This window comes from Pezoporus flaviventris, unplaced genomic scaffold (assembly GCF_033815535.1).
Source record: "Pezoporus flaviventris isolate CSIRO_AGI_PZ_B2104156 unplaced genomic scaffold, CSIRO_AGI_Pfla_v1 ptg000066l, whole genome shotgun sequence".
Classification (NCBI taxonomy): Eukaryota; Metazoa; Chordata; class Aves; order Psittaciformes; family Psittacidae; genus Pezoporus; species Pezoporus flaviventris.
The window spans coordinates 11,239,208-11,265,124 of record NW_026892614.1 but is presented as its reverse complement, the minus strand read 5'-3'; the positions used below and the strand labels follow the sequence as shown (position 1 = coordinate 11,265,124).

The window sequence follows — 25,917 nt, the reverse complement described above, 5'->3', positions numbered from 1 at the left end:
GTCAAAATTTCATACAGTGCCTTCCCACTGCAGTGGTGACAATTTCTTTTGTGAACTAAGTATGTGATTTTGACTTAGTTGTGATCTTTTGGTGTATAATAGGACAAAATTAGTGCTGCACTGAAAGAGGCTACTTGCTCACTTTGTTTTCACCTACCTTAAAGGAAACAAAAGTAAAATAGTGTAATCGTAGAAGTATCTACACAGCCTTAGACTATTTAAGGTCAAAATCTGATGATAGACCTTTATTCTACCAGTACTACACTGTTAACATACCACACTATAAATAAGTTCTCAGCATACTGCAAGGCGTTGCTGTTTACCTTACATTCTTCCATGTGCTTCAATCTTTCTTTACTTCCCTTCGTGTACCCTCAGATTCATATCTAAACACCACAGTAAGCTATCAGTAATCCCTCCTAATCAGGACAAGTTTGCAGTACTTGAAGATTTGGTATAAGCAAACTTTGATACTGTTTTTATCTAAAATGACAACAATATAAACAACTAAACATAAACCCTAACCCCTAGCTGTCCCAGCCCCTGCACAGCCAAGGGCACCCCTCACACAACACAGGACTGGCTGCAGCAATTCTCACCCAGGGCCCTGGTGCTGAGCACAGCGCTCCACTGGAGCCTGGTACATCTCTACACTGAGTTAAATCAGTAGTACTTTAATTTATAAAAGACAGGCTAGTTGGCATTCTTATGTGCATTTATTAATTACAAGTAGGTCTTTGACTTTATATAAAAAGGAAATTTTTTATCTTAAACATTTTGGTTTTTGTCAGATCAACACCTATACAATAGAAAATTAATAATATCAGTCCACTTGTAATTATCAAAAGGGATGTGCAAATATTGTAATACTTTAGTTGAAAGCCACCATTAAAAGATACCTTAATACTCCCTATTGTTCCAAGAATGAATCCAAATGTACACTTTTCCACGATCGTTATATGCTGCCCTGTTTTCCAAGGCAGATCCCATCATCTTTCCTCACATCTACAAGGGTCTCCACAAAGTTCCTTTAGTCTCCAGAGCTCTCTCAGTTCCTGGGGAGAGTACTGTGGGGAAGACAGCATGCCGCTCTCACACGTCTTCTCACATAACCAGAGACTATCCTGTTTGTTAGAGAGAGAACCATTTCAGTTGTTTTTCTTACAAATAATTTAGTCTTCAGAAGTCTTTACTTCCAAGAATCAGGTTTTCATTGTGTCTAGCAACAAACTTTGCACAGAGAGGTCACCAACCCGAGGTGTATGTATGTCCCTCTCTGATCTGCTAGACCTATTTGGAGCATGAGGGGTTTGTGATAGTTGTTTTTTTTTTCTTTTAAATTCCTCTGAACAATTTTCTGGATTTTAATCCAATTGCTTTTATTTATTTATTTTTAATTAAAATAATAATTTCCCTATTTCATGCTACCTGGAGCAGCAGGCATGTTCTCTTTCCAAAAGCACAGGGAATTTCTTCAGACTTACTTGATATCGCTTAGGTCCTACAGCTGCCATCCAGATACCCATACTCACATCTTCACCCTGAGATGACACATTAAGATAAACCATACAGATGTTAGCACCAGGAAAGCACGAGGCATGACTTTGTAGTTACCTTTTTTTTTACTGCTGGTACATGATGCAATTTATCCTAATTCACAGAAAGCTATGTCTGTATATTTTAGAGGTGTTAAATTAATCCTCCCAGCTTTCCTCTGAAAATACATTGTTCTTAAGAGTATTACAGCTCCAGAGGTTCTCAGTCCAACATAGTTGTGCTTCGACATACAATAGACATTAAGCTTAGCAACCAAAAGCACTACAAAAAGCCAACTAGGACAACCCAACACAAACACTTGAGCAGTGTTCTTTCCAGCTCATACAGTACACATAGTGCTCCCCAGACAAGTTTAAGAATAAGTGAATCAGTGTTTTCCTACCTGGTATGTCTTTAATCTTTCAGAGTTGCTTGCCAACCACTGAACAATGTCTTTGGAGATGACATAGCCAGATCCACAAGCAAAAGCTGGATATGCAGGGCTTGGGTACTCCAGCTCTTGCCATTTCCCAGTACGATCAACTGCCCAATTCAGTCTGAAACTGAAGACCATGTTAGCCGTGAGATGCTTAGATAAAGCTCTCTGTGAAACCTACGAACACTGCTAACAACTGAAGTAATGCTGATGATAAACAAAAGTAACAGGAAGAAGCAGAAGGTGATCATAATTCCTAGCCTTAGTTCTCCAGAGCACCCATGTAATCAAACACAACAGCTTTAAGTGTAACTATTGTTTGGTCTCAGTCTTGGGTAAGGATAAAAAGTTCTCAAAACAGAAACAAAAACAACACTGACAGTCAGGTCTTAAGCATGTCTGCACCTGCTGCTGGGTTTTGATCCAGATGAGCGCAGGTAACCTTACCTGTCTTCTGTAATGGCACATCTGTGTGCCTTTGGTTAACCAATACAACACAAAGTTGGTGCCCCCAGCAGGAGTGCAGTTATAACCATGTTACACATTCCATTTTCCTAATAAAACTAGTGGCTGCTTAAGAAACAGGAAGCAAGGCTAAGTATTGGGTTTTATATATACCTTCTCTAAGCTGTTTTGCAGATGAAACTCAGCAAAGTGGATGATATACAAAGGCTGCCATCAGAGTTACAAAAAACCTTCCTGGCACTCACCTCGTCTAAGACAGACTGTAGTCGCTACTGGAGGCCTGCAGAAAGCCTGCCGTGCACACTATTCACACTGATTCCCATCCCCAGGCAGCGCAGCACAGCTTTAACACCCTGCTGCACCACACAGCGCTACGGGCTCTGTTAAACTGCTGTGCCAAGCAGGGAGAAGTGCTCCACTTCTCTTGTTTGGGAACAGGCTGGTGCCATTGCACTCACAGTACTTCACGTTCTCAGAGCTAAGTATCATAACTATGCCAATGTAGCAGGTTCTGCCCCTCTTTGCAAACAGGCTGAAGTCATAAGCACAAGCAGCAAAAAGCTTTAGTGAGCTTCTAAGAATTGTCACCTCAGACAACAGCCCCACAGGGGAGGAACTGCATTTGAGTGGCAGATCCATTACCAGACTCCACATATTCACAGCTGAAGCTGACATGTTAAAAGCACCCAGCAGATAAAAGTCAGATCTGATCCCTGAATTCACTTTAGATTCCGTGTCTCTCACTCTGTGTCGTAGTTTAAACCCAGTCAGGTAACTCGTTCACTCACCCCCCCCCCTTCTTTCCCTCCCCCTACTCCCGGAGGGACGGAGAGGAGAATCGAAAAGAATGCAACTCCCACGGGTTGAGATAAGAACAGTTTAGTAACTAAGGTATAACACAAATCACTACTGCTACCACCAATGATAATAATGATAAAGGAAATAACAAGGGAAGAGAATACAACACCTCAGCACCAGCTGACCATTAACTCGCCCCCCAGGCCCGACCAAGCTCCGACCGACACCTCCTCCAACCCTGCAGTCTCCCAGCCCTTCTGGCTAACTCCCAGTTACATCCCTGGGCATGACGTGCTGTGGTATGGAATACCTCTTTGGTCAGTTTGGGTCAGGTGTCCTGTCTCTGCCTCCTCCCAGCTTCCCCTCCTCCCTGGCAGAGCATGAGGCTCACAAAGTCCTTGGCCAAACCAAAACATCACTATCAGCTCTGTTCCCGAGCCGAAAGTCAAAACACTGCACTGCACCAGCTACCAAGGAGGAGAAACATGACTGCTACTGCTGAACCCAGGACATTATCCACCCCTTATTCCATACCATTCACGTCATGCTCAGATCCCACATTTTCAATATACCATCACTCTTATCTCGGTGCACTCTTATCTTAGTGCATGGACCAGTCCCTATAAAGCCTCTGTGTCCATCTGGTCCATGATGCCAGGCTCCACCGCTTGTAACAGTCTTCCAGAGCAGGAGAGACTGTGTGCAGTGTTCACACTTGTGAATAATCGGGGCAATAGTGTCCATTGCTAAGTCCACCCCTCGATCATGAGTCCATCTCTATGTTGCATCTCTGCTCTGATGGCCTGAAGTGCCATGGGCCCACCAGGCTTAAAATAATTCACTGTCCCCTTAAGCAGTTTCTGCAGCTTGTTGCTGGGGACTCCATACAGCTGCCTTCCATCTCCGACGCTTCCAAAGCACTGGAGGGGCCCAGTGGACTAGATACTTGCCCATACTGTCCCACACACCCTGCCACTCATGACTCTCCAGCCTTGGGGAAAATCTCTTGGTCCCCCTATATTGTTGTCTAACCCCAGACAAGACCCAAACCTGACTCTGCTTAACTTTTGAGATCAGACAAAATGGTTGTGGGTAGAACACACTCTGTATGTGTGCCAACATGCTGATCCCCATCACAATCAGCAGGCAGGTCCCAGGGATACCCAAAGGCCATTCAAAACCTTCAGAACTCTCAAACGATGCTGCTGTACTTGTCACTGGGGCTGGTGTAGCTGCTGTGCTTGCCGGCTCTCCCACCGCCAGCTTCTCTTTTCCTGAGTCCAGCTCTTCCTCCTCTGCCTTGCTGGGAAATGCTGCGTGGCCTCCTGCATCCTCCTGGGGCTCGGCGGGCGGCTGCCGGGGAATGCTCTCGGCCGTCGCGGGGCTGGGCTCGGCCGCGGGGCTCGGCTCCTCCGCGGGGCTCGGCTCTTCCGCCGCCTTCTCCCGCTGCTCGGCAGCCGCTTCCTTCTGCTCCTCGACCGCCCCGGCCTCCTCCACCGGCAGCCGTCCCCTGGCGGCCTCCGGCCCCGCTCCCGCCGCCGCTTGGTCCCCGGGGCCGCTCTCCCGGGCCGCTTCAGCAGCCGCCGGCTCCCGGGACCGCTCCAACTCAGTTCCCCGCAGCCTCACGAAGATGGAGAGTAGGGCGAGGGCCAGGACGGTGAAGAGCAGCCGGACGGCCAGGTACAAGTCCACGGCCACGTCCGTCCCGCCCTGCTGCTGGAGCCCACCCGTATTACAAGCCATTGCCATAAAGCACAGTGAGACAAGAGCCTTAGCCCAAGCCCCACACTTGATAAACACTATCACAGCGAATACCGGCTCTACATAAGTTACAACGGTCTGAAGCTGTGAGATCAAGAAGAACAACTCTGATACCCAATAAATCAGCATTGTGACGAGTGACTATTAATCCAGTCAAATCTGTTGTTATCTCAACCCTTCGAGCCCCACGTTGGGCGCCAAAAAGAACTGTCGTAGTTTAAACCCAGTCAGGTAACTCGTTCACTCACCCCCCCCCCTTCTTTCCCTCCCCCTACTCCCGGAGGGACGGAGAGGAGAATCGAAAAGAATGCAACTCCCACGGGTTGAGATAAGAACAGTTTAGTAACTAAGGTATAACACAGATCACTACTGCTACCACCAATACTAACAATGATAAAGGAAATAACAAGGGAAGAGAATACAACACCTCAGCACCAGCTGACCATTAACTCGCCCCCCAGGCCCGACCAAGCTCCGACCGACACCTCCTCCAACCCTGCAGTCTCCCAGCCCTTCTGGCTAACTCCCAGTTACATCCCTGGGCATGACGTGCTGTGGTATGAAATACCTCTTTGGTCAGTTTGGGTCAGGTGTCCTGTCTCTGCCTCCTCCCAGCTTCCCCTCCTCCCTGGCAGAGCATGAGGCTCACAAAGTCCTTGGCCAAACCAAAACATCACTATCAGCTCTGTTCCCGAGCCGAAAGTCAAAACACTGCACTGCACCAGCTACCAAGGAGGAGAAACATGACTGCTACTGCTGAACCCAGGACACTCTGGCATGTCACAGCAGGAAGGGTGCAAACCCCTCCAGACTGAGGGGGGTTATACATATATGATATATGAACCTTCTGCTCAGGAAGTTAAGGTCTCCACACACCACAACCAGCTCAGGGAGAAAATGAAAAGCATTTCATTTTTACTTTGCCCCAACGCTCAAGTCTAAATATACAAGATGTCACTGAGTCTAAAGGCAGGAGAGCTTGTACGGGTCCCCAGAACCACTCAGAAGACACCTGCATACTTGGTGTTTACACAAAAAGCAGAACACATAACCAGAAAACTCTGGCCAAGGAGCATGCCCATAACAGGCAGCAACACAAAGATGGGGACACCTAACCATTGTACGGGTAGGGACACCAGAGAGAAGGAGGGCAATCTCTTTGGTGTCGCATCCTTGGCTCTAACAGCCAAGAACACAGTTCATAAGAGCTCTCCCTACATCAGCTGGAACAGCAGCCCAGACAGCTTATACGCGGTGCTATTTTAACTTTTGCAAGTTGGTCTCCACCTTGTCCAGCAGATCCCAACCTTTTAAATTGCTAGAAGGAACCTACCTCACCTTCACTCTTAGCATTGTCTTGAGGTAAAATTTAACAGGCACCAGGTACTCAGAGTTTTTCTACAGGCTACAGAACACACGCTCACTACACAGATCTTTGAGATCATCGCAAGATAGCCAGCTATTACACTTGCACACACCTTATTAAATCACCCGACGAGTAAGCAACAGTCAGTACCAGATTTATGAAGCAAGCCACCTTTAGCAGCAAAGGCCAGCTTTCCTTCAGTAAGCAGATGGCAACAGGAAAAAACACTGAGCCATTGTGCTATACTGAATGCTACAGCAGCATAGCATTTCTGCTCCATCGGATGTTGCAGCAGTGTAGCAATGCATTCCGTGGTTGGAAGGAAAGGAAGAGATGGGCTATTTTGATCCTCCTAGTTATTCACAAGTGTAATACAGGCTGGGAAACTCAATCAAGAATTCATGATTCAGATCTACCATTTCAAATAAAGTGCAGACTATAAAGGCAATTTTGTTTCTCTCATTTATCCTGTTTCTTCAAGCCCACCAGAAAAATCACAATGGCTTCAAAAAGAAGTAACATTTACAAGCCTAGTACATACTGGCCTTTAAACATCACTGCTGGAATGCTTTTATTTACTTAAGTACCACAGCAAAGACAATATGCAACACATTTTAAAACTAAGTAAGATATTCTGCAAGTTAACTTGTTGTAAAGACACACTCTGGAAAGTTATTGTAAAGGACTGATTATTCTGAGTTTCAAAGTTTTACACATACAAAAATCCTGCTTTTTATAACTAGCTTCCATAGACAGAAGAAGAAAACCCACATGACACCAGACTTAAAGCAGTAAACCATTCACTAAAGATGTGGTATCTCTTAAGTTAAAATAAAAACAACTCACTTCCCCCACCAAATGTTTGGCCTATCCAGTTTTTTCTGCATTATCCTGTTAAAAACAGCCTCCAAATCAACGTAGCAGTCGTCATCCGTCTTCAGCAACAAATCAAAGCTTGTTGATTCAACTGTCCTGTAGCCAAAAAGAAAAGCAATGAGATGCTGAGCTGCAGCCCACAAACTACGGGTACACAACAGAACATGCCACAGGGGTTTTTAGGGAAGCACAGGGGGAAGGAATGTTTTTCCTACCCTTGGCTTTTAAATGTTTGCCCTACTGACCAAGGCTGACTCACTACAGAAAGGAGACGCGGCTGCATCCAGTGATGATCTTACAACATGGATTTATGTATGAGCAGAAGAAAACAAACTTGGAAGTTCTGTTCTCCAAGACAGATGGTGGGTGTACTAATCTGTCTTAAACAGTATTGACCTCAGAGGGGTATGAATCCCTGATGAGGATGGCAGCACAGCTGTTAAAAGCCACTGGCTACATGTCAGTAGCCTATTCTTCAGGATGAGAGTCAGTTCAAGGGCGATACAATTGCAGAAGGTTGTAAGAAACATCTGTGGAAACAACTTGGTACTTAATTCTTCTTAAATAAAGCACCCTTCAAATATGACAAAAGTAATCTTTACCTGTTTGAAAAAGTTGAGTGTCTGTCATTTGTAAAATACCCAAAACAGATTAAGATTCCAGGCACTATTCCTGGGTTGATTAAAGGAACATCGGTTTTTGAGGATAACTCTTACTAAGAAAGGCATTTTCCTGAAGCCTTTGATTACTATATCTTGAAAAATTTGCTAACCTGTAAGAAGTGATCACAAAGATCTAAGTCTTGTCATTTAGACTCCCTTCTTAGAACTGAAAGCATGGTTCAGTTTTTCAGTTACATTCACAATCAATTTGTTAGATAAGGGCATAATCTTACAAGCAACTAAAACTCTCAGCTATTTCTTCCTCCACAGCAACATCAATTAATTGAGTTGTCTCAGAGTAATGGAAAGAGTTATAAATTTGAGGTAATAAACTTATTAGATTCAACACGATGTAATACACTGTGAAAATTCTTCCACTCGGCTTTCTGCCCCACCTGTACACAAGCTTCCTGTCCTCCCCCCTCTACTCAGCACTGGTGATGCCACATCTGGAGTACATGGTGCTGCCTTAGGCACCCCCGTACAAGAGACATGGACAGACTGGATGGAGTGTGCAGCAAAGGGCCACCAAGATGATTAAGTGACTGGAGCATCTCTCCTATGAGGAGATGCTGAGAGTGCTGGGACTGTTAAGCCTGGAAAAGGCTCAGGGAGCACCACCAATGCGTATAAATACCTGAAGTGATGGTGTAAATAGGCAGAGCCAGGCTCTTTTTAGTGGTGCCCAGTGACAGGACAAGAATCAAGCAAACTGAAACACTAAGTATACAAACTGGTCAAAAGCAATCCCTTAATAGGTCAAAGGTGCTAGTTTTCAGTCAGAAACAAAAGAAATTTCAAGGAAGCAAGAAAGTTTTCACACCAGGGCTCCTAGAGCAGAAGCCTTCTTGCCAGCGCATGCTCACCTGAGGCACCAAGGGTCAGCATTCAAGAAACAGAGATCCTATTATGTTACTAATTACATGCCCCCAAAATTGTGAGATACAGCTATATATTTCTTGGAACCAGTCAGGTGAGTAATGTGCTGAATCACCTTGCCCTACAAACAGCATTTCCAAGAGGAAATACTTTCTTTTCAACTTACCATCGGTAGAAGTTCAGCAGTTTGGCTGGAACATTTCTGTAAGTGTCAATAACATCTACAAAGACAATATCATCATAGGTGCTGCTTTCTTCCTTCAATAAAGCATCTTCTTTGTCAAGATTTTTTATGTGACTCGTAAACCTTTCTGGGCGAGTATGGAGGCTTTTCAAAAGAGCATCACCTTCTGAGAGAAACAACACCCATCATTAAACAAAGATGCATCTCTACATTCTATTTCAGATGTTTCTCTCGGATCACACACGACATATTGACAAATGAATCTGAAGAAGTGTTCAACTCAACAGGGTTATGAAAATCCTGTAATTAAATTTTTTGTGAAATGTTAAAAGTTGCAGATTTTTTGTGTAAGGTTTGATACAGAAAATTAAAGTTAAAAAGTTTTCTCTAACTTTTCAGTAATGAAAGGATTCAACTTTTTAAGGGTCTTAAATATAAAGAGCTGTCTGGGACTTCCCTATTAACTCTTACCGGTAGAGTAAAAAGGCTGCCGTTGCATCAATGGCTCCTAAGCATGTCTATCTAGCATTAAAAAAATTAACTCCCAAGCAAACAAACAAAAAACTGATGCTAAATATAATCAAATTCACATTGCTTTGATATAGGACGGGTAGCCCCTGCTGAACCGCATCACAGAACTGACTGCTGGTAGAGGCTAAAAAACACCAAGCATTGTAGGAATACTGAATTTGTTGTAAGGAGATAGTTTGTGGTATTGAAGAACTTTCTGAATAAGGGCACTAGCACACCTCAGTTTAGGCTCCTACACAGATAAGAAGACAACAGATTGCCCAGTTGTATCTGGGAATAATGCTCTGAAGGTCACTCCTTCTGTTGGCTATGATGGACTGACAAGGATACATCTCCTCTAGTGCTATGTGGCTGAAATCTCAGGCATTGGAAAGGGCTTCTATGGAGTCTCTGAACATTCTGCTGAAAAGGGTGTAAAACACCAACAACAAGGGTGGACAAGCAGGCTACGTTACATAGTCACTGTCTGTCAGTAGTTAACATTAAACATCACGACACAGTACTTCTAGCAGCAGTAGCAGGACTGGAAAAAATGTGAAAGTTATCAGGGAAAAGATTTCATTGCACAATCTTTTTTAACTTGGGCTTGGGTAACAAAAAGAAGGACAGAGAAGAGAGTCTAGATAAAAAAAAAGGTATTCCTATTAAAAAGACAAAGGGTTGCAAGTCAGTTGGGGTGGCCAACAAAGAGGAAGCAAAGAAACCACATCAGGACATTGACATTAGGCATAACACCACTACCCCTTCCCCTCAAAAAAATGGAAAGAAATTGTTTCTACTAAAAGAAAACAAGATGATCAAGTTCATAGAGGTAGCACAAATTTTACCTCAGAAATGTAATTTAAAGTTCCTGGTTTATATTAACATCAAATGTGATGCTACATTTTGTAGACTTACCTTGAATAGTGTAGATAAAACCCCCTGCTATTCCCTCCACACCTTCTGTGAGCTCATGCGGCAGTGACCCTTCCCCTGCCTGCTAGGGACAGATAAAGGGAAAGAAATAAATCAGTTCATCTCTCATTACTGATTTGTTTTTCCCTGCGGTTTGAAGGTGTGACGTTTTCTGCACCTAAGAATTACATTCACTTAAAGCTCTTCCGGTTTAGGTACCTGCATAATGGAAAACTCAGGCTAACATTTTTAACTGTAAAGTTTTGTGGCATTTTTTGAAGTTTCACCTAAAACCAGTGGTCCCTCTGAAACTTTTAGAACGATGGTTTCAAAGCCGAGATCAGAATGTAAAGTTATTTACAGGTAATGCTAAGTTACAACCGCACAGCATGTTTAAGCAAGCAATGTTTTGACAGGAAGAGAGATACACTGCCAAAAAGCAAAAAACAGGCTTAATTTCATCAGTTGGGAGTACAGCACAGGATTTTCGACCCACATTTTGCCATCTGATACACTGATACTGCTTCACACCTGACAAAGACAACAGATGAACTTTAATCCCTTCAAATTAAACGAAAATGCCGCTTACTAGCATAATTTTTTGCATGCCCTTGTCCTTTCCCCAGGCAAAGCAAATTTGCCCTCTAAGACAACAGAAGGCAGCCAACTGAATTAACGATTTACAGAGTCATACAGGAAAGTGAAATGCTAAATACCCAAGACTTGTAAGTAAAATAGAAGCATGGTGAAAGGGAAAGTGATGTGACTCACAGTAATGACTCTGAAAACACCCCCTCCATCATTCACCGTCACTTTATGAAGGTTTCTTGAAACAAGACCCTGAAGATCCTGGCTTTCCCACACAATGGTACCTTCAAAACTCTGGTAAAAGAGTAAAACGCTGTTATGCAGCTATTCAACAACTTCAAAGGATGAAAATCAAACAGTTTGGAGGTTTTATTTTAAAATAGCCAGCTTCGTGAAAGTTACAGCCTGAACGCACAGCGTAAGATATTTTTATTGAAGTGTAAGTAAAACAAGCTACACATGAAAGAAATAACATCTGTGAAACTCAGTATCACGTAATCATGTCTTTAAGACTAATCATGAATCTCTGTATTGGGATCATTAAACTTTTAACAGAAGCCTACTGTAAAAGGCTTTGGATTTTTAACTTCACTAAGATGGCATTTAAAGATGACCTGAAGTGAATTTTTAAAAATCAACTACAAAATCCAGTGTTACAAAGAGAATACGTTAAAACAGATCTGGAAATAAGTGCAGCTTTTTAGTTATCTGCCAAAACCAGAGATCAGAGACTCAACCCTGACATCAGCAAAACTCAAAGGAAAATACAGCCACCTTTATCCTGGCAAAGCTGTCACAAGCTACTGTAGGAGAGTCACAGAACTCTGACTTCCCATCTTGGGAAAGAAGAAAGACAAGTGAATAGATTTAAAACTTTCTGGGTTTAACTATCTATTCAAGTTATGTCACTCCATGGTTTGTGTGTATAGATAGACAGATAAATAGACAGATAGATATACACACAAGAATAAGACCAAAAGTTCTTGCACTTTAAAGCATTTCACCTCAACTTGCAGCTCATCCAACTAACGGTCCAACTATTACCCGTTTTATGTAAGACTTTCCTGAAGACCCCTGAGAACATGTGAGGGGACAAGAGCTATGCTGTACAGGTAAGAGTACTGGTAGTATTACATTTTTTATTTTTTTTAAAGCAATTTCACCCTTATGACAAGGTCATACAGACTAGGTGCAGGGTGAGCACACCCCTGACTGCTAGATGAGCACATTCCAATTTTTTTCTCCAATTTCACAGGAAAAACACTAGTAGCTAGTGTGGGCCTTGGAACAACAGAGAAATAACTGGTTTCAACGATTTGTAGACACATTTCTGTTGCAGTACGAAGTCTACTTACTTGTACTGACCTCGCAGCTCTTCTCCATTTCAGCTTCCTTGTGCTCCAAAAACCTTCTCCAGAAACTCCCCAGTTACTGACATACCATTAAGTTTAGCTTAGATTTCAGCTCAATTCATTGTTTTCCTCTAGAAGTAGGTCTTAACATTTGCAGCAGTCTCGGTATATAATGCCAGCTGCATATTTCAGAAGCCTCCCATCTATTATTTATAATGCCAGCTTTACAAACACATAATAGAGAGAGCTGGTCAGTGTTTATTCAAGCCTGACTTGCATGCTCAGTATCTTGCCCTTGTTTGTTTAATTACCTGTGAGTTACCAAAACAAATGGACCACTACTGAATTTTTTTAGTTGCAGAACCCCTTAATACCCTGCACAGTAAAACCCAAAAGCTCAATTTCTCTATTTGCAGAGGCTGTCATCTCCCATTCCAATGTTCTTTTGCTGTAGGGACCAGGCTCTAATCTCACTTCCCTGCCCTGTTTACACACACAGCCTTTGGCAAATTGTTTAGTGAGCCTGAGAGTCCTTTCACTTAGCAACCAGAAACATTAGAATTCTCACCACTGACTATTACCGATACTGACTTCAACCTGTGCCACGAGTCTTAATCAGTTATTATCAGTGAACCTCAGTGCAAGGTGTCCTAAAGCCGCAAACTATCGTGTTTTCCAGGTTGAGAGACTTGTAAGCAAATTTTTAATGACTTTAGCCTTCAGCTGTTCTTAACTCTAAGCTGCTTACTAAGTAAGCAAGCTGAGGCCTCAACATGCTTAAAGCAAAAAAAAACAGTGGCACACCTGAGACTACATCATCGGCTTTTCCCCACCTAAATTCCAGCCTTGCTGCTGCCAGAGTGCAGTGGCATTTACAGTGAATACCAAACAGGTGTACTGACATAACGCAGACCTGTCAAACTCCCTTCCTAATGTCAAACGGTGCTTTGCCTTTGGTTGCCCCAACTACTCCCCATTAGTAATACAGAGCATGCATAGTACAGAGTCCCATTTTCAGCAAGCAACCTGTGGCTTTGTGACAGAGTAAGTGCATTGCTAAGACTTGGCTGTAAGAGCCCCTGTGTGAGTTTTAGTTATCTGCTAGTGGTTCTGCTTTTCTGCGTTTTCAGTCATTCCAAAACTGAATGATCGATTCTGTCTTTGACAATCTGGCTTGCCAGATGCTTATTCTAATGCCGCATTTCCCTTCCTTTCCCCAAGACAACAGAAAGAGCAGCACTTCAGCTGGAAGATGAATGACACTCTTCAGCAGTCTGTACAACCCATTATTTTTTGAACGTGAAAAGGCAGAGAATAAATGTCTCAGAAACCATCTTACGACAATTAAACAGTTCACTAAATTTGTTGCTCTCAAGCAAGTAGATAGGAACACGTGGGCATTCTATCTCCTCTGAATCATCTTGTATGGTTCAGCATTCTAAGTATCACAGGAGACTACATGCTGTGCATAAGTCCTATTAATCTGCATTAGAAACATCATGTTATTCTGTAAGCATTCAGTGCATGACACGTATCAGATTAAGGAAGCCCACACAAAGAAATATATGAATACTAATATCCCCTTTCCAAATGAAATACTTCCCATCTGCCTCTCAGGAAAATGGCAATCATTTATAGCAAAATTACAACTGCCTAGAATGTTAGTGTATCAGAACAAAGTCTTACAGGGAAAAGGCTTACATGTTAAACTACAAAACCACTGGCTAACCAATACTCTTTTTTAAAAGAGGCAAAAAACCCTGAATCATTTAGATATCAAATTAGATTGTCAAATATATAGCACAAAATACTGCAAGAGGTCTGCTCACCAGAAAGGTCTCCTGCCAGCTAACAAACACGCACAGCATTCAGTAAAAACTGGTCCAGATGAGAAACCAGTTAATCAGCTGCTGATTCGCCTTAGAAAGAGCAGGTTTCCAAATGCATTCATTCTTACCCAGGGGAATAAAGCAGGGATTAAACTGCCCCCACATGTCCTCTCCTCTTGTGGTCCATTCTTTCATAAAACACTTGATTTCTGGCATAAGAGAACAACCCAGACCCAAAGACAACTTACAGAAATAGCATCAAGGATCCAGTCACATGGGAGAACATTTAAGTGTAGGGAAACAGCCTAAAATAGCAGCTGATATATTTAGTGAGGTATCACTGGTCCACTGGGATCCTTGTACCTGGGAGTGTCTGCTGAACTAGAATTTTCATTCTAAATCAACTTGTGTTCATTAAATGTTCACTGTAACAATATCAGTATTTTTCCTACCTATATTCTGTTTCTTCAGTGTTTAATCACTTTCCATCCTAAGCAGGCACAAGTAGGTTCTATATCCCTATACCAAAACCCTGCTCTTGGACTGCATCCCCAGTCCCAAAGAGGTTTAAAAAAAAAGACCCTGCCTTGTTACTTTAGCTAACAGTATCTGAGGACAAGCAAGAACATTAACACTCATTACTGACCAAAAAGCAGTTTTCTCCAAAATTTCTGAGGGGGCCTCCCATTAAAAACAAACAACGTACTTCTGCTGAAGGATGTTGACAGGTTTTGAAACTCCAAATGTCAGTCTTCCGTGCACCACATACCTCCTCTAGTACATTACAGATCGACCCTCCTAAAGATCTTGAAGTTCTAAATTCTTGTTTCTTTCCATGGTTCAATGAACAAAAAAATCCTCACTTGTGCATCCACAAAAGGAACAACCAAAATTTCAGTAGCCCTCAGTAACAGCTTTTTTAATTACAACTGTTCAACTAATACCATCATTCCAACCATAACACACATCATCTTGCTGTTATCAGAAGGAATAACCCCTTTTCCAGCTGTTCCCTAAAAATCTGTGCCATCTTCCCCTCCTCGTCTTGTGTACTAATGTATGAAAAACCAGGAGGGGGAAAGAAGTGTCTCATTCTCTGGTAAACGCTTCCACAGAATTGAAGCAGGCACAATTTTCACTCAGAAACTGAAAAAGCTGCTGAAACTGCTACTATTTGTCAATGTAATTTTTAAATCGATTTGTATTTTTCAGGCTTTTGCTTTGAAAACTACTGGTGATAATGAGATGGTGAAAAAGAATTTCTGATTTTCAGCATATCCCCTCAGCTAACATTCAGGAGGTCTTCACTTGCCCTTTTCTGCCTCATGCAATGGCCAGTTTTATCAATCTCTCTAGCTGATTTAAAAGGACTTCAGGCGGCTCTGCACATACCTCTGGCAAAATGAACTGCTCCACTGGCTTGTACCACAATTTGTTCACTTGCACTCCACAGCTTGGTGGACTAAAGCGAGCACTGAAGAGAGCTTCCTGTGAACAACAGAAAAGAAAAAAAAAACAAACAAAACACATTAAAAGTGCTGTGAGATTATGCAAATCTTGATCATCTCAGTTACAACGGAAGGAGGCTCATTGATTGTATAAAGTTTAGTGAAAGTTTCATTCTCACAACAGACTCAGACTCCACAGAATTCAAGTATCGGGTTGATATGGTGGAAGCAATCAACAATGGAACGAAAGTGCAAGTTCAGCTAGAATCCAATCAACAGAACACATCACTTGGAACACTCAGACTCGTCTCTGTTTACAGACTTCCTGCCTTCTGTTTAAACAGCTGACTACTATTAATTGCACTGGAGGATTAACTGACCCCTAAAACTTAATTGCTACTATATTATGTAGGCCACCAAATGACTGAAAAGATTCTGTACTAGACTGCATTGTCAGACTCACAATCTTCAGAAAACAATCTCCAAGCACTCCTATGATACTAATTTTTTTCCTTCATTGGAATTAAAAAGGTAATACAGATCAAGTTATTAGGCTCTCAAGGTTTAGAATTCTAACATTTAGCAAACATAAACCTGATTAAAATGCACTTTGTTTTTTGTCTATTATAAACCCAACTCTTTGGAAGTCCATCACAATAACCATATTTCAGTTTATTTTCTATACTTCATTTTAATTATTAGCTTAAATTTAAAACTCCTTCTACTGTAGCATAGCCAGAAGTCTTGAAATTAGCCTATCAAGTTACTGGTAGAGATAAATGCAATATACCAAACGCAACAATCATACCCAATCGATTTCTTTTCCTCCAGGTTAGCACAAGGTATTCTAGCAAACCCCTAACAGCCTGGGAATGGGGGGAATTATCACCGAAGTTTGATTATTACCTGTAAATAATAACAGTTTCTAGAAACCTCAAAATGTCTTGCCAGAAGCCAGACAAGAAAAAGTTACAGCTGTCCTGCATCTCTCTGCTTGAAGGCACCAAATGTGACTTTCTGCTGACGTGTTTTAAATATATTCAACAGATTTTTATTCCTTAATACCTATCAATAGTTTAGAACCTCAAACACAAACAAAACTGTGTCTTTGTATTAAATGCAAGTGTTCCTTCAAAAAAGCAATAAAATTAACTCATAGCATTTTATCTTTTCCTCATCCGGGATGTGTGCATGAAATAAGAATTTGCAATGCAACAGAAAAAAAGTGTTATTCATATGCAGTTAAGTACTTCTCTTTTAATCACCAATACAGCACATTGCCTTCTGTAAGAATTTAATCCACAGTAAAATGACAACATGCTTTAGTCCATTTTCAAAAGAAAACTACAATACTCTACCTCATGTTCTGCCTGGTACAGCTTTACAGTAATGTTCCTCTGGAATCCCACTCCATCAGCCTCATAAAATACCCCAAGACTGGTAATGACAATGGGATAAAGTACACGAAAGTTCACACTGACAATTCTGTCTTCAGATAGCTCAGAAGGTACATCCTCAGGGAGACTGAATGCTTCAATTTCCTGATTCAAAACTGCATGAAAGAGAAAGGACAGAGGTAATGTGAGAAGACTTCATAGTTCTTTAAAACTGGATATGCATGAAGCACATCGGATACATGCAAAGCATTCCAATTAATGAGCATGGCTTGCAAGTGCACAAAGATAATCAAATGCTGGAGGAGAATAAAATACAACTGGCTGCAGACCGCAGCAAGGAGAAATTCAGAGTGATGCAGCAATGTGCAGGCTACCAGCAATTGCAAGTCAATGTCTACATATCCACAAAGACAATATTAGAAACACAGTATATCCAGAGTGAAGACAAAAAATGCTATTTGCCTGCATGAATACCTGTATATTAGCATATTAAAATAATTGTTCATCAAAATGGCATACACCTTCACTTAATTCTGCTGCCTGATTTTTGGCATGATTTCCTCCCTCAACCCTGAGGTACCGTTTATTCTCAGGAGATTGGTTAAGCAGTGGATGTTGTCATTCAAAGAGAAAGTAACAGAAGTTTAATTTTATGGTGAGTCATGGCTCAGAGTACTAAACAGTCCTAAGTTACCTTGCAATTAAAGAGCAAAAATTAAATAAAAACTAAAAGGTGACAGGAAGAATGTACAATTTTAATCATGATTTTTTTTCTATGTGAGCAATTACTATTTTCCCCATGGTACATTTAATTTTTTTCTCCCTAGAGCAGAATCTGAAAAACCGATCAGCCAGGCTTGCTTAGAATTCACTTGGTCACCAGAGAAGTCCATCTGACATTTGAGACTGATGCCTCGCTACTTTCTTCACATATGACACTACGCCAGGTCATTCTGGTTCTCTCCCACCCCATTTTACACAGAGATCAGGTAAAAATGTATGTTTTATGAGAGAGACTGTTCCCCAGTGCAAGGAAAATACAGATCCATTAGAAGTCAATGGCCTCCCCCTTCACACCCCCAAAGATCTCTCCTTTTTAAACCTGCACAGGGTACTTACAGGAAGATTATGCAACTGCTAAGACAGCAAGTTCTAGATGGCATTTATTTTCAAGCCTGGCTGTCTCAGTTAAGCAACCAAACCACTCTCAGAAAAGATGATTAGTTCTAGTTCAGATCATGGTATTTTTAAAAGGTAACTGCTATACCTGGGTTACTGATGTTCAGAAGTTTGCAGGAGTAGGGGTCTTCTCGGTCCTCCACTGGCACAGCACAACCATGTGCACCTATTATAAACTTCACAAGGACACTAAAATAATGTGGTTTTATTAACACCAGTTCTCTTCCCTCCTCCCTCCATCTTCAATAACCTTATTTCATCACAATAGCCTGTCTTTCACAGAATTAAGACTTTGAATGCTTTAGAAATCAGTGGTGATTGTATGCAAAGCAATCATGTGAATCCCCTCTTAGGGGCTCAATTCCAAACCCACATTAGCATTTCGCATTTCACAATGAGAGTGCAGGAAGACTGGCAGCTAGGAATGGGATTTAAGACAGCCAGCAAACTAAATAGGAAAGGACCCAAGGCAACACTGAGGGATCCCAAAGACCTGCCCTTCCCCACCTGGCTTTGTTACTTAACTGAAAAGTGTTTAAATATTCTGCATTTAACAGGCGATGGGGGAAAAAAAAAAAAAAAAAAAAGAAGAAAAAACCCAGACACACAGCACCAAAGGAGGAGCAAGGACTCCAGACTATCTGTTACAGCAAAACGTCAAAACGTCTCAATCTTGGGATTGTCGCAAAGCCACAGGTTGCTCTTTGCAGCCCAGATCATGATTGTGTAACAGTCAGGAGGAGACAAGAAGCAGTATGAAGGGGATCCACCATAGCCTAGCCTTTCACCTACCAGAACTCCTCCTAGAACTCCATATAAGCTGTGAAAGGTGACATTTTTAGCTGACTGAAGTAGCTACGCTTCACTCCAAACTGTGTGCTGGCACCAAATTTGAGAACAGTAAATGGCTTTCAGAGCAAGGCAGGTACCAAGATGCGAGGCCTATCAAAATGACAGTTTCCAGGAACGAACTGCAGCAGAACTTTCTCAGCAACAACAGAGCTGTCTGTAGAAAGTCAAGTCTATGCAAGCCATCAGGAAGGGTTCTGCTGGTCACTCACACTGCAGCAGTTTTGCGCACCCGGCTAAGTGGAAAATAAACCTGCACTCTGCAGTTGAGGCTGTTTTAAGTTTTTTGTGGTTCTCTCACCAAATGCAATCCTGTCTGCTTTCAAGTATCCTGGATTACTAAGCATTCCAACTTGTATCCCATACAAAGTGTGCATTGCAACACAGAAGGAAAGTCTTGTACATCACTAATGAACAGTGGCAAGTAATTACAAAACAAACAGCAGTGAACAGTCACACGATTACATTTTATTCCTTGCACAAAAAAGTTACAGTCCAGAAGAAGAAACAGTCTCATATGATACTAAGCAGGTAAAAACAAAAAAATAAACCAGAGTGTAAGATGCTCACAAATAAAGCAACAAAGGAAATACTTAAAATATATCAAGATATTTAAGCATTACAGTCTTCCCCCCACCAAATTACAAAACACTAGAAATTACCGTTGGCTCAGTGCAGAATGTTGTTTCAGGTGCTTGAACCAAGTGCTCCTTATAACACTGCGCAGTTCATGATTGTGTCGAGCTGACAAAACACCTACAATAACATCATAATGTTTCAGCTTCCACTGAGGAAAGAAGGCCAGTGGACCTAGAAATATAAAGTGACAAAGATTTACTGAATGCACATATTACCAGGCCTGAGTTGGAAGCAATAATTAAAATGTAACTCAAAAGCAAGAGAAATGGGAACCTGAAACACAACAAGAAGCAAAATTCCTACTGCAATCAGGGAAACATTTTCAACATCCCATCGCCTTCACTAGCAATCTAGGAAAGCTTGACTGCCCTGAACCAAGCAAGTCAGTGCAGGTAAGTGACAAAGCTAAGAAACTGTGACTCACAAAGCAGGCAAGAACATAAGCCTTGGTTTTGACTGACAGCATCTTCCATTCTTTAAATATGTGCCTGCCTGTCCTGTGAACAAACTGCCCCCTGAGAACACGCCCTTGCTGGCCTTCTCTTTCCTATCAACCACCACAAACCTTGTGGGCAAGACACAATGTCCTACTGCTCTCTCTGCAAACTCTTGAGGCAGCCTGGGCCTTTTGTTTGCTCCCTGATGCCTCCTCCAGCATGATTTATCCTAAGCTATTTAGGATATTCTCAACTAACCCACTTCATAAGATAAGACTAAAAAGGAACAATACCACTCAAAAAAAAACCCAAACAAAAAACAAACCACACACACTCCAGGTTGTTATCTCTGCCTATTACTGAGGCTTTGCAATCATATTCCTGGTTTTTAATGCTTTTTTCTTCCGTGCTGCTTTGTGAAAGATCTAAACACAACAGACAGAACTAAACTGGATTCAAAGAATGCTGACACACATAGAAAATGAACAAACCAACGAGTAAAAGCAGGTCTTTCCCTCTCTCTAACCTTCTTCACCTAAAGTAATCTGGTACAGCTCAGCTGCATTACAGGTTTCTCTGCCAGCAGAGCTACAGAACTCCCCTGTGGCACCTACTTTATACCAGAGGTAAAAACCACTAAGATGCACACCCCTGGTTTCTGCGGGAGCACAGTACTCCTTGAAAGAGACAAGCCTTCAAACAAGCTTTTGAACAAGCTTTACAGGTTGAAAGAGGAAAAACCTCTGCAGGCAGAGTCCAGATTTTTCTGTTTTCACAATAGCAGTCCCTTAAAGAAATAAGACAGCAGAGTCCTGAATTGCAAAGCGTAATAGTAATATTGATGGGATGATGGTGCTTTAAACATCATTAATGATACAGCACTGGAACACTTCTAGACAAATCTGGGAACAACGGAAAAAGCATCAGAAGCATAGACATAAAAGGAATAAACCAAATCCTTTTTGCAACACTGAAAATGGTGCCTCCTCCACCCCCTTTTTGGGGGGAGAAGAGGACAGCACCTTTGAAAAGAACTTACCAGTCTCTGATCCCATGGAACAAAAAGCCTGCTCCTAGGCTGTTCTACTCAGCAGGCAATTTAAAAGACAACTGGTGAAGACCTTCCTTCAGCCAGAAGCATTGCTTTCCAACCCTGGCAGAACTGGTACTCTTTGCCACCTACTTCAACGCCAAAACGCAAAACCACAGCTCCAGTGCTGCTCCTTAGTAGTTTATAATGTGTCGGGCATCAGTTTACAGAATAACTGCAAACTCTAAAAAGAACCCCAATTCAGTTGGAAAATACTGTCCCTTTTGTTGTAGATTGTCAGTTATCTCATGCCCATCAAAGGTGAGGTGATTGTTTTTGTTGGGGATGGCCCACCCCTGGAAACAATGCTATAGTAAGATCTCATAGATGAAGGCTGGGAAACAACCAGCATTTCAAGCAGAACTGCACAGGTACTGCCAGTGCCAAACCCGACCCACCGATGGAAGGTTTCAATTTCCAAGGCCACCAGCCTATTAGTGTTTACATGCCTACAAAATATGAAATAACTTTGTGACCAAGCATACTACTCCCTTTCAGGCAGGCTTAACAGACTTCAGACAACTTGGTTTCCTTAAGAAAGTACACATTTTGGGAGAATTTCACCTTACAGAGCACGGCATCACTTTCAGAGGCCAGCGACTGAAGTACGTGCTGAACCACAGGACAACAGATGGCATAGAAGCAGCTTCTAGAAAACGGTGGGTTTTAATCTGTTGCATAATTATTCACTAGTAAAAGACTGACTGTAACAAAACCAAAAGGGCCAATTCTTAGCTGCCACACACCCCCAGAAATGTAACAGGAATAACGTCTTAAAGGGCATCAGCAAAGTAGCAGCATATTAAATGGAATGTGTGGGGCTTTCTGATTAGGCACTGTAACTGAAGCCCTACAGTGAGTAATTTCCTAGTCAATAAAACTTATGCCATCAATTAAAGCACACAATTAGCAATGAATCCACCTGGAGTGCTAAAAGCAGGTCCGTCTGTTCCTTCCCAAGTTTCTGAGGTCATTTTATAATTAGCATTTATCTAAGACTTTTACAAAAATTAACTAAAGCTTCCTACCCACAAACTTCCTTTGGATAGCACTTGTTTGCAACCAGTTAGACAAGGACTTAAATTAAACCTAAAACCATGTTCTTGCAGAGGTCTTGCTTGGAAATGTGAATTACAGCCCCATTAACTGATGAACAAAAAGAAAGCAGGAGCCACCAAAGTCAGGACACTGAAACAAAGGCCAGTGCTTTTGGTCTTGGAACTGATCCTATTTATTTTTTCCAGTTAAAGAGTACTGCCTACAAAAAGGTGTTCTGTGTCTTTTGTGACACCAAGGTGAAATGGATCAAGAACACTGCACAGGATGCAATTCCAATGCAATGGAATACTGCACAGGGAGAGAAACAACTGAGGACCAAAGCACGCAGGCAGACCACAGGCCTTTCACATGGCATAGTTAAGAAAGAAGTTTTATTAAAGGCAATACTTCCAGTAGATGAAGAGACGTAGATGGAATGGGTGAAGACTGGAACATTGTTTCAAGTCATCTGACCTACAAACAGCAAAAATGAAATGCTGTGCTGAAACAAAGCCTATTTTGCCAGTAGATGTCAGAAGCACCTGAATTGCTTTAAACTGGAAGAAGGTAAATTTAGATATCAGGAAAAATCTTCACTATGAGGGTGGTGAGGCACTGGCACAGGTTGCCCAGAGAAGCTGTGGCTGCCTCATCCCTGGCAGGGTTCAAGGCCAAGCTGGATTGGAGCATGGAGCAACCTGGTCTAGTAGAGGGTCTTCCTATCCAGGGGAGGAGGGCTGGAACTGTATGAGCTTTAAGGTATGAATTGCTCAGCTAAAGAAAACAAAGGTTTAAAACAGATATATTTGATCTCCATGGTTACATGATGGAGGTGTACCTGAAGGAGGAGAAAGACCTTTCAACTGAAAGCCTTAAGAACAGAAGGGCATAAACCAGTTGCAAGGGAGCTTAGGCCAGAAATGAGAAAACATTTCTAATCAAGACAACAACCTTCTGGAACAGCCTCTCCCTCAACCCTCACTAAACAAATTTAGGCTGCCCAGCTGCCATTTTAAGACAGAGACCAAGAGTTGCTTATTAGAAGTAGTAAGCAGAATCGATGGCCAGAGATGTCTATTCCTGTCTTGGGTTAGCAAGTCAACAACATCAAGGTAAATAATCACTAAAACAGGTTATTAACTTTTTAACAAATTTCCATTTGTGTACATGTGCATGATGACTACTGAGAGAGGAATAAAACTCCACTGTTCACCCTGCCTTTGACCTCCACTGGTAGCTAATTTTGCAACTGTTCAACACTGCACAACTACTGAGACACACAGCAATATCGAAGAATCATGAATAATGCATTTTTATGTCACAGATATTGTAAAACACTGCCCCATGATCAGATTTAGCTTTTATTCACAGCAGTGATTCCAGCTAGAAGGTAATAATGAGAGCTGGAGCAGGATCCCTCAATAATCAAAGGAAGAAACAAGACTCGCTTTCTCAGGCAGTACCTGATCTTCCTAAATAGTTCCAGAATCAAGAAGCCTTTTAATAAATAAGGACATTTCTTAATCTTGTGTATGGACATACTCTTGTGTATGAATGCACTGATGTTACTAAAACACTCTGAAGAATAACAAAAAAATATTACACAAAACCCCAGCAGAAATAGAAGAGGTCCCTTAAGCCATCCTCCTTCCCTCTGCCAAGGGAGCCGTAACTACAGCTTGTACATTTGGCGGTACTTTGAAAACTAAGAGGCACTCTTCCTTAATTTATCACGTGAGAATCAGACCTACAAATAGACCAAACATGTACAATATTAAGCATTTTCCTATAAAAGACAAGTTCTCTTTTTATAAGAGGTATCAGGTTTTCTCTCCTCATGTAAATACGTTACACACAGGTTACAACTAAATAACCCTTTCACAAACAAAATGTGCACCTAGTCTTTCAGTATTAAAAAAAAAGGCACTGAGGTTTTTTAATCCTAATTATCCTAACTTCATCCAAAGCAACATAGTTTCACAGTAACAAACACAAATGCCAATAACAACTGCTTGAAACAGTGAATCTCTGAAGAGACAAGATCCTTCCCTCCCTCCCTCCCCAGCTGAGAAACTTCTGGATTTTCTTTAGAAATATTTGTTAGTGGAAAGCACCTTTCTGCAGGAAAGGTCATAATGAGATTCCACATTGCCACTTCGAACTCCAAATTAACACAGTGAAGTTACAAAAGCAGCACAGTGAAAGATGAGGCACAAACCCAACCAGGCAATTCAAACGCAGTCCTGGCTAACAGGCAGAACTCCTGCTCTTTTACAATTCAAGTGTGAGCACTACTCATTTGACATGCCATGGCCAGAATACAGACACAGAGACACCCGTACAGCTCTGCAGCCTTCAGAACGTGCAAAGATACACGATCTTTCACACCTCCATTATTAGTTGCCGCTGGCAATCACCAGGCTCTTGTTTCCTCACGGTTGCGTACACTGCACAGGAAACCGGCACCCGCAGCAAAGGGTGGCTTTGTTGGTGAACAGGCTACTGGGTCCCTAGACAGAGTTCTAAGAAGATCTCAAGTAAAAAAACACCATTTATTCCTTGCCATTTTTTTCCAGATACCCTGTAGAGTATTTCTTAATGTTGTCAGACAGCACCGATGGGTAGCTGATAAAAGTTTCTGTCCCAACAGATGCCTGTTTCTATGAGGTATGCACACCTGCGGCCTCAAAACTGCAACTCATTTTATGAGGATCACAACTACAGCCCTTCGGGGTCTGATTTCACCAGTGCTGGATCACACGCCATCCTGCGAGTCACTTTCTGCACCACAGGGGTATTGAAGACCGCCAAGGCAGACCCGGCACGGCGCAGAGCGCTGTTCTAGCACCGGGAATAGCGCGGCACAAGTGGGATCGGTGGGCGCGGGGGGCATCCGTGGCGCAGGAGACGTTCAGAAAGGGGTCAGCCCCACAGAGCGCAGCAGCGCACCCTCGACAACCCCGCACCGCGGCCGGCGCCTGCGGTGTGCGCCGCAGATCCACCGCGGCTACCCACTGCCCGACGGAAAGACCCGGTGCCTCACGATGAACCCACGCGGGCGCTCTGGGCTCCATCCCCCAGCAGTTTTTCCCCAGGTGCCCGGCCACGGGAGCCAGACCCGCCGGTAGAAGAGCTGCCCACAGCCACAGACACGCGGCACCGTCGCGACGCTACGCGGCACGGGCTCGGCCACGACCGTTTAACTGCCACAGCCGCTCCTCAGCCCCCTTTCCCCGCGCCCCCCCCCCCCAAGGGTCGCCACCGGCCCGAGTAACTGCCCCAGTCCGGAGCCGCCCCGTTCCCCAGCCCCTCAAGCGCTCAGTCCCGCGACCCCCGACCCCTCCTCACCAGTTTCCCGGTGGGGAGGGAGCCCTGCCCGCCCGGGGTGCCCCTGCCCTACCTGCCGGGTGTCTCCCGGGGCCGCTGGGACAGCCAAGCAGCAGCCAGAGGTGAACCGCGACCCCGACCGCACAGGGGCACAACAACACCAGCCAGTTTCGCATTGGCCGCCGCAGCCAGCCTCTCCCCTCCGCGCCGGCCTCTCCCCGCGGCGCCGAGGTGACGGGCCGACACGGCCGCCCGCGGCTCCTCCCCGCGCCGCCGCTCGCCCAGGCCGGGCCCCTCTGCCCCGCGGCCGCCGGGAGCTGCAGTCCCACCCCAGCGCCGGCGGACAGCGGCAGCGC

The 25,917-nt window shown here is 43.0% G+C and overlaps 1 protein-coding gene across 1 annotated transcript; it reads right to left on the bottom strand.

The window, feature by feature from the left end:
• Positions 1-697: 697 nt before the first annotated feature.
• Positions 698-25,917, bottom strand: B3GALNT2 (beta-1,3-N-acetylgalactosaminyltransferase 2). Its single transcript, XM_061471232.1, has 12 exons — positions 25,635-25,917; positions 19,693-19,840; positions 18,270-18,370; positions 16,964-17,157; positions 15,550-15,645; positions 11,160-11,270; positions 10,392-10,470; positions 8,946-9,129; positions 7,209-7,334; positions 1,940-2,099; positions 1,485-1,541; positions 698-1,124 (listed from the first exon to the last, which is right to left on the bottom strand). The coding sequence occupies exons 1-12, from the start codon at positions 25,735-25,737 to the stop codon at positions 990-992; spliced, it is 1,494 nt and encodes a 497-aa protein (XP_061327216.1). The 5' UTR covers positions 25,738-25,917; the 3' UTR covers positions 698-989.